The sequence below is a fragment of the Acinonyx jubatus genome, chromosome B2, assembly GCF_027475565.1.
Source record: "Acinonyx jubatus isolate Ajub_Pintada_27869175 chromosome B2, VMU_Ajub_asm_v1.0, whole genome shotgun sequence".
Lineage (NCBI taxonomy): Eukaryota > Metazoa > Chordata > Mammalia > Carnivora > Felidae > Acinonyx > Acinonyx jubatus.
In genome coordinates this window covers 107,943,816-107,955,954 of record NC_069385.1, presented here as the reverse complement: position 1 = coordinate 107,955,954, position 12,139 = coordinate 107,943,816, and the positions used below count along the sequence as shown (strand labels likewise).

The following is a 12,139-nucleotide window of genomic DNA, read 5'->3' as shown; positions in this document are numbered from 1 at the left end:
CTTTTCCTGAGTATTCCGCGAGTAAATTCCTATTAGTTACATGCCTAATAAAATGCTAAATTAATAAGTTAACAAAGCTCTTCCTAAACCAGCTGGCTAATTCTGCACGCGTGATGTTCCCTTTCTCCGCCACTAGGTGACCTCACGATCAATCCCACCACAACCTTGCTTACTAAGAGCCACCGGCGGTATCTCGCGAGAGTCGTGGTTTCCTCCAACCTGTTCTGGACATGCGCGGGGCGTAGAGCGCTTTAGCCAGAGGGGCTTGATGGGTTTCTGTCAGTCTTCCTAGACCAGAGCTATAACAACAAGGCACTTAGTCCTTTCAGCAGCCTCGGTTCTCGCGAGACTTGCTACTCTGCTCCCCCCGCCCCCCACCTTGCGCCTGCGCAAATCTCTTCAAGCCAGAAGGTCGCGCTTGGAGGAAGTGTCGGCTTCAGGTCCCGTGGCCGCAGCGCCGTTACTACTTCTGTGAAGCTCCTCTCGGCCGCTTGCCGAGACACCCCGCAGCCAAGATGCCTCGAATTATGATTAAGGGGGGTGTGTGGAGGAATACCGAGGTAAGTCCGCCTTTCCCGCCGTCCGCTGCCCTCCGCCCCCTCCGGCGGCCTGTGCGCACGCGCGCGGAGGTCGGGGAGGCGAGGAGGATACCCTGCGGGGTCTACGTGGGCGCGGTGCGGGGGGTGGGGTGCAGCGCGGGGCGGACCCTCAAGGTCTTAACTTGATGTCCGGCCTTGAGTCATCAGAGCACCTCAAGGACAGGGACCGTGATTTAATCACTTGACGTGCCAGGCACTTGTTAGGCCCTGAGTGAATATTTGTTGAATTGAGGACGCGCCCCTGCCATGGAGGAGCTCACTGTGTAGAAGGGGCGGGATAGGACTTCTGGGAGAGTTGGTTATCTGGCACACCCCCGTCCGTCAGCCTGGGCATTGTGCTTCTCTGATAAAATATAGAGAAGTGCTGTGGCCACAACTTTGTTCCTTCATTGACTTCCTTGCGGAGGGGAAGCAGCTTGAGTGCCAAGTTCAGGGCCCGTGTATGCCCGCATCCCTCTTGTTATCTCTTATCAAGGCATAACTTGTTTGTCCTCACGACGGATCCCAAGGCCTGTCTCTTCCTGTCCCTCCGCCTCAGCCAGGATAGAAACCAGATAGGACAAACTACCTGCAGTAGTCTCTTTGCTTCAGAAACGCAATGGATAATGCCAATGGCTAGCTAAAGGGCAGTAGAGAAAAAGTAAAATACAAGTAAGATTTTGATGCATTTTGTGTTCATAGTGCACTGAACTTTCAGTTTCAGGAGCACATCTTATCTTTTTATGTTGTGTCTTTTTACTGCTTGTGCCCTCTCAGAATGCCCTACTGCTTGACATCTTTCTGACCATCCTTCAAAACCCAGTTCAGAAACTCTTGAATTTTTGCCCTATCACCCTGTAAAAATAAGTGGCCCCATGGTACATCTTTCATCCATCTGATACAGCATGTTTTATCTTTTTGCAAGCATCATATTCTTCTGTGTGATGCTGATAAGTTTCTTAACCTTTCAGAGCCTCAGTTTTCTACTGGGGATGATAATAGTAACAGTAATCTTCTTTTATAGATTAAATGAATCAACATTTAGAATAGAGTCTGGCACATAGTAGTCTTTCAGTAAGTGCTAGTTGACATTGCTTTTCCCCAGCAGACAGCACTGCAAGAGAACCAGGTCTTGGAATCCCTAGAACCTCGCACAGTAACCACCATGAAATAATCTTTTTGGCAAATGGTTGCAGAATGAATCTAGTAGGTTGGACAGTTGCTATTTGTTTTTACTTCAAGATGCGTATTGTACCAAAGTGACACGTAAAATCAGTGACAACCTTGTCTCACAGTTTGTACAGAGGGAACCAGGCTGTTTAAATTGGAGAAGAGATGACTTCTGGGGGAGAGACAGATGTACAAAATCAAGTAACAGCAGGATTCCTGTGTAGTGGCCAAAGCCCTGCAGTCTTTTTAAATCTCTGATGATGAGGTAGGGGGTGGGATGGGGTGGAGTGGCTCATATATGAGGCATGTATCACAAGTTCAATGTGGAAAAAAGCCTAAAAGTGAGATGCCCAAGTGCGTTCATCTGTCGCTCTGTTATCCTTGGTGTCTATCTATGGCTTAGCTTTCTGGACTCCCCTGGGAGTAGTGAATTCCAAATCAGAATGGGTGCCCTGGTGAAACAATAACTAAAGGCTAGAAGAAGAGCTGACTGGTGTAGTAGGGGAAAAAATGCTTAATTCTTGAGTTATACCTGTGGATTCTTAGGTCAGAGCAGGGGTTATGGGACTGGAGAGAAAATGACATTTGTAAACTGGAGTGGAGAATGGATTCCCAGAGTCTTGCTTTGCTTCTTAAAGGCTGGATGAGACCTATTTCATTCTCTTTTCTGAAGTATGGAAGACCTAGTACAGGAAATAGGAAATGTTTTTTGAGTGAATGAATAAATGATGGAGCTGTATCCTTTTGAGAACGACAGCCAAACGTTGGAGAGTACTTTTTGTTAATCACTGCCAGGTAGTGTTTCTCAGATTGGGCTGTACTCACTCCCAACTTATTAGGGTGGGGAGGTTGTGTATTAGGGAGGGTAGGATGTCCTTCGGAGTGATTTCTTCTTAATATTTTGCATTTTGCCAATTCTGGCTTGTTGTTTGTTATAGTAAATGAAATTTTTGTATTTTTTTCCAGACCTTGGTGTGTGTGTGTGTGTGTGTGTGTGTTTATGACTTTTCTCCCTATCAGTCCTAGGGAGAAATTTTGTCTGTTCTCACTTGGAATTTTGTGATTGAATATATTGTTTTTCCTTGACAATTTTTTTAGGATGAAATTCTGAAAGCAGCAGTAATGAAATATGGAAAAAACCAGTGGTCTAGGATTGCCTCACTGCTGCATAGAAAATCAGCAAAGCAGTGCAAAGCCAGATGGTATGTACCACTTAATGAGTAGAAAACAGAAAGCGACCTTAATTATGATGAGGAAAATGTCAGTTCTTTGAACCTTGCCAAAGAAAGCAGGCAGTGTGATACAACAGAAAGTATGGAGTGGGAGATGGGAATTCAGATTTAAGCCTTAGCTGTCACTTGCTTCCTGTGTGATCTTAGGCAAGGCATTTTTTTTATACCCTCTTTCCTGTCTCTGTTTTCTCCCAATTGGAGATAATAATCCTTACTAACTGATGGAGATACGAGGTACAGATGAGTTAATGTGCTTGAGAGTGTTTTGTTAAGCATAAAATAAATTTACTTTTAGTATTGATGGACCCCAGCTTGTAAGTGGATTGTGTTCCAAAAATTTGTAAGTTGATTTAGAACTTACTTTCTCAAAGAAATTAATGATAAATAATGGTTAGTTTTCTAGGCTAGCTCACAGTAGTGAGTTTTCTTCATCAACACGGTTGAAATATTGTGTATTTGCTATCCCAAAATATAACTTACCTCAACACTGCACCTGTGGTGTCTCCTTTTAAGTCACAGGGTAGTGGACACATTAAGCTCTTGGCATGAGTGATCTCGCCCCAGCCTTGACCCATGTGGTACTAAGATCATATTTTGGATTGTACAAGAGTGATTTCATTTCCTAGGCACCTGGGTGGGAGAAAGGATCAGAAAGGATCAGAAAGGATCCTCTTCCCAAAGAGGAAGATTGTCCTCAGCCTGAAGAAGTTTGGATTTCTGCTTGTCTTAGTGGAGCTAAGCTCCTGCCCCAATATTTAGTAAGGCTTGTATCTTAATTGCAGCTAAGTAGACTGGATGGAAAAGGTGGGTTGGGTTGGGCAATAGGAAAGATAGAGGATGGCATAGTAGTTTTACTTAAATTAAAATTCCAAAATCATGATATTGGGAAGCATTTAGTGAGTATAAGTCAGATACTTAAAGTAAGCCAAGGTATTGTGAGAATTGAATCAAAGTAGGAGAGGGGCACCTGGCTGGCTCAGGCGGAAGAGCATGTGACTCATGATCTTGGGGTTGGGAGTTTGAACCCCATGTTGGGTGTAGAGATTACTTAAATAAATAAAATTTAAAAAAAGTGTGAGAAAGTACTATGAAACCTAGAAACACTAAAAATGTGAGGTGGTACTGTCTTATTTCAGGTAATTTCAAAACCTCTAATAAAGTGTAAAATAAACGAAAACAATTGATAGTAGAGAAAGAAGGCATATGATCATGTTTCAGTTAGGGTACCTTTTTCAAGCATTACTAGTCTTGCATAATTAAAAAAAACAGTAGAAGTCAGTGAGATAGGGAATAGTAAATGGGGTAAAGTTAACCAAATAGTGTTAAAAAGAACAGCTTTTGTAATTGAAGGGTGAGAGTTGGCTTGTGTTTTTGAGACACCAGAAGTTAGTATATCTAATGTGTAAATAGGATATTCGTGCGGAGTGACTAATGAATGTATCAAATGGTATCATTTTAATAGGTATGAGTGGCTAGATCCAAGCATTAAGAAAACAGAATGGTCCCGAGAAGAAGAGGAAAAACTATTGCACTTGGCCAAGTTGATGCCAACTCAGTGGAGGACCATTGCGCCAATCATTGGAAGAACAGCTGCCCAGTGCTTGGAACACTATGAATTTCTTTTGTAAGTGAATTTCCAAATCAGTATTAAAATGTATGTATATCTCCTGAATGAGGCTGAATAAGCGTTTAGCATTTTCTGTGTTTAAACATTCAGTTACAGATCTGAGTAAAGCCAAAGGAGCTAAAGCTATCGGAGTATATACTCTTAAGTCTCATGTTATTGATAATATTACATACTTGTTACATGCTTTTTAAAAGAGTAACTTAAAATTATATAATCATACATACTCTATTTTTTTAGAAAATTAGGGAAAAAATGGTAAAAAAGCTAATAATCACCCATAATTACACCCGTAATTATATTGCTAAGAGTGAACCAGAACATCTTGGTTCTTCACGAAAAGTTTTTTTTTTTTTTTTTTTTTTTTGTATGACTTTATTGCATTTGTGATTAAGGAGCTCCTTGGGTTCTGTTTCATAGTGAATGGAACACTCATCGAAATTAGAATTTGAATGCCATCTCTAAAGTAGAATCACTTTATTTTGTGAATGTCCATCTGTTGGGTTTTTGAAAGAAAAGAGTGCCAGTGCTAGGAAACCTGGTATTTCTTAAGACTGAATGGTGTGATAGTGTGACTAACTTTTATGGGCTTTTTTCTAGGGATAAAGCTGCACAAAGAGACAATGAAGAGGAAACGACAGATGATCCACGAAAACTTAAACCTGGGGAAATAGATCCAAATCCAGAAACAAAACCAGCACGGCCTGATCCGATTGATATGGATGAGGGTGAGTGCGTGCTTCTGAGGACTTTATTTCTTTGGTAACCATAGAGTCCTCAGGCCTCTTTTTAACTCTTTGAGTTTTCTTTCTAAGCTCCTCCGACTTTTTAGAACCCCAGTTCTGTCTGCAGTTGTTATTCTCTCTTTCTAATTGTGTCCAGTCTTCTATTATAGAGTAATTGTTCTTTCTGGACAGTGTCTCTTTATTTTTTGATTTTTCATTTCATTTAATAAATTAAGCAGCGTAATACTACTGGACAGATTCCCTAAAGGCTAGTTGTAAGCCCTTGAGAGTTCTGTTTTCTCCTTCCCATTCTGTGGAGAGAGGCACCACGACAGGATTTGGAGTTCAGTCCTGTTAACTATTTTGACTTCAGGCAGGTAATTTAATCTTTATAGTAAGGCAGCAGTGCAGTACTAGGAGGCAGACTCATGATGCCTTCTTCAGACACTGAATCGAGAATCAGAGGAACTGGATTTTGGTCTCCTGCCTGCCACTTATTAGCTATTGATCTTAGGCAAGATCATAATCCTTCTGAGATTTGATTCTCTTTCCTGCTAGATAGAGAATAATGATAGCTATCTTACCTCAACAGAGATGTTGTGAAGTGTTCAGTGAATGTTTGTTGAAATTTTAAAATTTAGAAGTTTAAAAGTAGTGGTTCCTACCTGCATCATTGTTATGTGGTGACCTTCTAAAAATACAAGTACCAGGGTCTCCCCGGGAGATCTGAGTCAGTAAGCTGCAGCATGGAGTGGGTAATCTTGGGATCTGAGTTTTTTAAAAAGTTATCTTGTTAAAAAAAAAAAAAAAAAAAAAAGTTGTGATTCCACTCAACAACCTTATACAGGAATTGCTGTAAGGCATCAGTAATGAAATTTATTCTATTTTGGGAGCCGTGGAAATGTATTGGAGGGGAGAAAAGAACCTTTTCTGAGGAAAAAAAGGTTTGTTTAATAGAGTATCTGTTTCCTTATAATTAAATAGTAGTTTTTACAGTAGTTTGTTACGATTGGTGCTGTGTCAGTTAATTGATGATAATGAGAGATATGGTAATTATAGCTACTATTTAATGAATACTTTTTGATGCTTTACCTATTATATTTTACTTAGCTCTTCTCAACATTCCTGTGAAATAAGATTTGTTATTCCCTTTTTATAGATGACGCAACATGCTCAGGGAGGGTAAATAAGTTATCCAGGGTCACAGAGCTAGCAAGTGGTGGGCCTGGTTTTTAACTTCGGTTTCTCCGACTTCAAAACCCATACAACACCATGTAATGATTATATTTATGGTTTTTCTCTTCTTAAGTACTATAGTATATCTCTCACATACCATACTTCTGTTGAAGAACTTAGTTTTTCTTCTCTATTTTTGCAGATGAACTTGAGATGCTTTCTGAAGCTAGAGCCCGCTTGGCAAATACTCAGGGAAAGAAAGCCAAGAGGAAAGCAAGAGAGAAACAGTTGGAAGAAGCAAGGTATAGTTGTTTCCATCCGTAGTTGAACAATTAGTTTGTGTATCCTTAGACCCCATAAAACTGTGATCTGTCAACTCTGTTGGGTAATAATTAGAATCGTCCGATTCCAGTTTTGCTAATACTCTTTAGTTCCTTTATACTTTGGAAAAGTTTTTTTTTTTTTTTTTTTAAGTTTATTTTTTTAGTAATCTGTACACCTTGCATGGGGCTTGAATCCATAACCCTAGATCAAGAGTTGCATACTTTCTCTTCTGAGCCAGCCAGACACCCTTATACTTTGGAAAAATCTTATTTTTTTCTCCCTAACCATCATAGAATAGATACAGAAAAAAAAATACGTCTTTAAAGAGATGTTGTAAGAAGTAAAAGATGTTGGCAGAAGTGACGCCCAGGTGATCGCTTGATTATGTTGGATTTGTTCTGTTAACATAGGAGAGCTTCATTTGTTGTAGGCATCTTGGAGTCATATGGCTAGAGGACATACAAGGCTATGTGACTGTTACTTACTCTCCTTGATTAGTATTGTGCAGGTATTGGCTGTGAAATAAGAAACTTGGCTGAATGTAGAGGGAGTTAATGAGCCTTGAACCAAATTTTAGGCCCTTCTAGAAATTTTTGTTTAAAAAGTGAGTGGTATCATTGCCGTCTGCTCGAGGTTTTCTCCACTTTCCCCTTCCTTTTTCCTTTTGGTTAGATCTATGATTGAGCTCATTTCCTATGGCCCAGAAACCATGAAATGGTTAAAGGGAAAATCTGAATTGTCTAAGAGCTTATTAGCTTTTGGAATTTGGGTACTGGGGTGACCTTCCTAGCTTACACAGCTGCCGTTTTTGGTCCCCACACTAGGAAGTCCTTCCTGACCTGATGACTAGCATTATGTTGATGGTTTCCCCAGTAGTGACTTTGAAGTGCCAGATCTTGGGGTGGATCACACCTGAGGATGCTTCTTGGCATAGCTAAGCTGGCCAGCCACTAGTCCAGAATAGTTACTTAATGGAAGTATGAATGGCCTGGAACAATAAACAGAAACGAAGAGGAGATACTCAATTTTCTGCCCAGTTTCAGTCATTTTTGTATTTTGTACACTATTTAGGGTTAAATAATGTGAGTGGGGTTGAAAAAAATTCACTTTTCCATTTTCGTCCATTGTTGTTTGGAGACCAAATAATTTTGAGCCTTTTAACCGTGGATGGCTAAGGATGCTTCTCTAAGTATAAGTGGTATTGCTTGCTTTAAATACTGTTTTACAGATTTAAATTTTCTCTGGTCTATCTTGTAGATTTTCTTATAGAATCTGTGTGTCTTAACTTGTACATATGTCTTGTAATAGACCAGATTGGTCTGTATGTAAAATACATTGCAGGACTATTTCTTTAATGCTAAATTACAGATGTGTTTTAAAGCTTTTTTTTTTAAATTTTATTTTTAATTTTTTAAAATTTACATCCAAATCAGTTAGCATCTAGTGCAACAATGATTTCAGGAGTAGATTCCTTAGTGCCCCTGACCCGTGTAGCCCATCCCCCTTCCCACCACCCGTCCCGTAAACCTCAGTTTGTTCTCCATGTTTATGAGTCTCTTCTGTTTTGTTCCCCTCCCTGTTTTTGTATTATTTTTGTTTCCCTTCCCTTATGTTCATCTGTTTTGTCTCTTAAAGTCCTCATATGAGTGAAGTCATATGATATTTGTCTTTCTCTGACTGATTAATTTCACTTAGCATCATACCCTCCAGTTCCATCCATGTAGTTGCAAATGGCAAGATTTCATTCTTTTTGATTGCTGAGTAAAACTCCATTGTATACATATACTGTATTTTCTTTATGCGTTCATTTGTCGATGGAGATTTGGGCTCTTTCCATACTTTGGCTATTGTCAGTAGTGCTGCTATAAACATTGAGGTGCATGTGTCCCTTCGAAACAGCACACCTGTATCCCTTGGATAAATACCTAGTAGTGCAATTGCTGGGTTGTAGGTTTTAGTTTTTTGAGGAACCTCCATACTGTTTTCCAGAGTGGCTGCACCAGCTTGCATTCCCATTAAAGCTTTTTATTGATTATAAATGTAATACGTTTTTCCTCCGGTATTGCACTGTTTTCTTTTTGAGGTTGATATGATGCTATTAGCTTGGTTATATTCACTTAGTGAAAGCATTTCTGATGTCATTTGAAGTCTTTATTTCCTTTATTTAAAGAATGAAATTATTGGTGTGCCTGGGTGGCTCAGTGGGTTAAGTGTCTGACTCCTGGTTTCGGCTCAGATCATGATCTCACGGTTAATGGGATTGAGCCCCATGTCTGGTTCTGTGCTAACAGCACAGAGGCTGCTTGGGATCCTTCTCTCTCTCCTCTCTCTCTGTCCCTCCCCAGCTCTCTTTCTCTCCAAATAAATAAACATTAAAAAAAAAAAAAGAATGAAATAACTTTATTTTTGAAATGTGTGTCTTTGCAAGCCTTTCAGTACAGAGGTACATTTATGTGTACATATACACACAGTAATATTTGTATAAAATGGGATATTGTTACATGTTGTTTTGATGAGATGTTAGCTGTTAACCTTACTGGAGTTCCCTTGGCTTTGAACATTTTTAGCATGATGTTTCTGTGTGCAGATTTCTTTCTTTTTTTAATTTTTTTTTTTTTAAACGTTTATTTATTTTTGAGACAGAGAGAGACAGAGCATGAACGGGGGAGGGTCAGAGAGAGGGAGACACAGAATCTGAAACAGGCTCCAGGCTCTGAGCTGTCAGCACAGAGCCTGACGCGGGGCTCGAACTCACGGACTACGAGATCACGACCTGGGCTGAAGTCGGACACTTAACCGACTGAGCCACCCAGGCACCCCCTGCGTGAAGATTTCTTTATCTGACTTGTAGTTCGTTGAGCATTCTGGATGTGTAGGTTTGGTAAATTTGGGAGAATTTTCAGCCATTATTTCTTTGAATATTTTATTCTTTTTCTCTCTCCTTTTGGTGCACCTAATGATGCCCTGCATTTCTGTGAGGCTCTGTTCTTACTTTTTTTTTTTTTTTCTGGATTGCCTAATCTTTACCATCTCTAGGTTCTTTTAAGTTATTTCTATCTTTAAGTGATTTTCTCTATTTGATGCAATATTTTCATCATACTTTGCTGCTTTAATCATGGTTTCTTTTTGTTTTTTGGAAATATTTATAATGGGTCCATTGAAGTTTGTCTGCTACATCTGACATCTAGTTGCTCTCACTGGCAGTTTCTGTTGCCAGCTTTTTTTCTCCCGTATGGGTCTTGCTTTCCTGTTTCTTCACAGGTCTTTTTTTGTTGGGAACTGGACACTTTAGATCATACATTGTAGCAATTCTGGGTGCTGTGTTCTCTCCATCCAGACTTTTTATTGTTATTTGCTTGTGTGTGGGTTATGTTAGTGAAGTCTCTTCTCCCCTAGCAGCCCCCTCAGAATGCAAAGCCTCTGATGTTGCACCTCATGGGGGGTGCAGTCTTGGGTATGCCCACAGTCACCTGGGATGGTGTGGTTTTGACCACACTTTTTGGCATCTTTTTCCCTAGCTACACCCACATTTTAAGCTCTACTAATTGCCAGCTGATTGGTGTATTGTTTTCAACAATGTCTTGGGACACATAAAGTGTTCCACAAACCTATCCAATTAAATTTGGGCTCCTTTGAAAGGATGGTTGTTTTTCCTCCTCCCTCCTCCTCCCTCCTCCTCCTCCTCCTCCTCCCCCTCCCTCTTCCTCCTCCTCCTCCTCCCTCTTCCTCCTCCTCCTCCCTCTTCCTCCTCCTCCTCCTCCCTCTTCCTCCTCCTCCTCCTCCCTCTTCCTCCTCCTCCTCCCCCTCCTCCTCCTCCTCCCCCTCCTCCTCCTCCTCCCCCTCCTCCTCCTCCTCCCCCTCCTCCTCTTCCCTCCCCCTCCTCCTCCCCCTCCTCCTCCCCCTCCTCCTCCTCCTCCCTCCTCCTCCTCCTCCTCCTCCTTCTTCCTCCTCCCTCCTCCTCCTTTTTTAAATTTAAATTTTAGTTAACATACAGTGCAATATTGGTTTCAGGAGTAAAATTCAGTGATTCATTTGTCACTTACAACACCCAGTTGAAGGCATAGTTTCTCACATCAGTGCTTGGTATTTGCTCTGACCCCAGGAAGTCTCCTCCCATTTTTTTCTGGCAAACTAGTGGGCCAACAGTTTAGTCTCTTTCTTCAGTGAATCTACCAGTTTCTTCCCAGTTACCTCTTACCACAAGTTCCACTGTTTTTGAGAGTGCTTTTAGGCTTGAACGTTTTCTCCATACTCTGTTGCAAACGAAGTCAGTTTTTTTGCGGGGAGATTTGGCATTCTCTCTTCTACCCTTGGGCTGTGGTGTGTCTCTCTGAATGACATCTCCATTTCAGGAGCTGAGTGCTCCGTGTGGGCAGCAGCCCTAGGTCTCCTCCGCTTGCTTCTCCTAGTGTGGAAGCCTCATCCCGCAAGCTAGGGCAAGGACTCCTGGAGCCCCAGCATTCTTAGCAGCATTGTGTCCAAGATAGAGCCTCTGTCTGGGCACAAGAAAGAAGTGGCCCTGGTTCTGGGCCACTCTTGTTGGAATTTAACCTCTGCAACAGGTATCTGGAGGCAGGATGAGAATTGCTGATGTTGTGCCCCTCTTGTAATGAAAGCCTTCCTGTTGGGAACTGGAGGGGAGAGAGAACCCTGTGGTTTTGGCTGCACCAGTGTGGAGTAGAGTTTATATCTCCCAGTGCTGACAGGGGTAGGAGATGAGGAAGTGGGTCTTAATTCAGATAGTATAGACTTTCACTTTTCTTTAATGAATTTTACTAGATTTGTAGCTGGGGTGCAGGGGTGCAAGAGTACCTGGCTCTGGGGGGGTCCCAGACACACCAGATTTGGCCACTCCCCATTGACAAAATGCAAAGGCGGAGGGACGAGTGGTGGTGGAACAAGACAGAAATTTATTTCAGTGAGGCCAACGCCGGGAAGACTTGGACTAGCGTTTCAAAGACTGTCTCCAAAATGCCAGAAATACTTCCTGGTTTATGTAAGGAAAGTGGGACAAAGGTCAGTGGGTATGTGCAGGTGGGCAGGAAAAGTCTGGCACTCAAGGTCTTGGAGTTCATTACCTGCAGGGTCTTACTGGCTTGGGGCAGTCCTTATTGCTTGAGGGGGTAAGCTGGAAAGAAGAACTTAATTAGAAAGTACAGACTGTGGGGTTGTGGGAGGGAGGTGGGCTAAATGGGTAAGGGGCATTAAGGAATCTACTCCTGAAATCATTGTTGCACTATATGCTAACTTGGATGTAAATTAAAAAAATAAATAAAAATTTAAAAAGTACAGACTGATACCACAATGGGG

The 12,139-nt window shown here is 41.4% G+C and overlaps 1 protein-coding gene across 2 annotated transcripts in view; it reads left to right on the top strand.

Moving 5' to 3' along the window:
* Positions 1–364: 364 nt before the first annotated feature.
* The window catches only part of CDC5L (cell division cycle 5 like), a 47,223-nt gene continuing 35,448 nt past the window's right edge, over positions 365–12,139 (top strand). The window contains exons 1-5 of one of the 2 annotated variants that reach the window (XR_003419594.2): positions 365–560; positions 2,847–2,950; positions 4,443–4,604; positions 5,205–5,332; positions 6,708–6,807. Coding sequence is in view for 1 of the 2 variants with exons in the window: in XM_015071182.3 (XP_014926668.1) it covers positions 516–560; positions 2,847–2,950; positions 4,443–4,604; positions 5,205–5,332; positions 6,708–6,807 (539 nt within the window). In the remaining variant the exon portion in view is untranslated. The remainder of the gene's footprint in view (positions 561–2,846; positions 2,951–4,442; positions 4,605–5,204; positions 5,333–6,707; positions 6,808–12,139) is intronic. The other variant, XM_015071182.3, reaches the window with a different exon arrangement.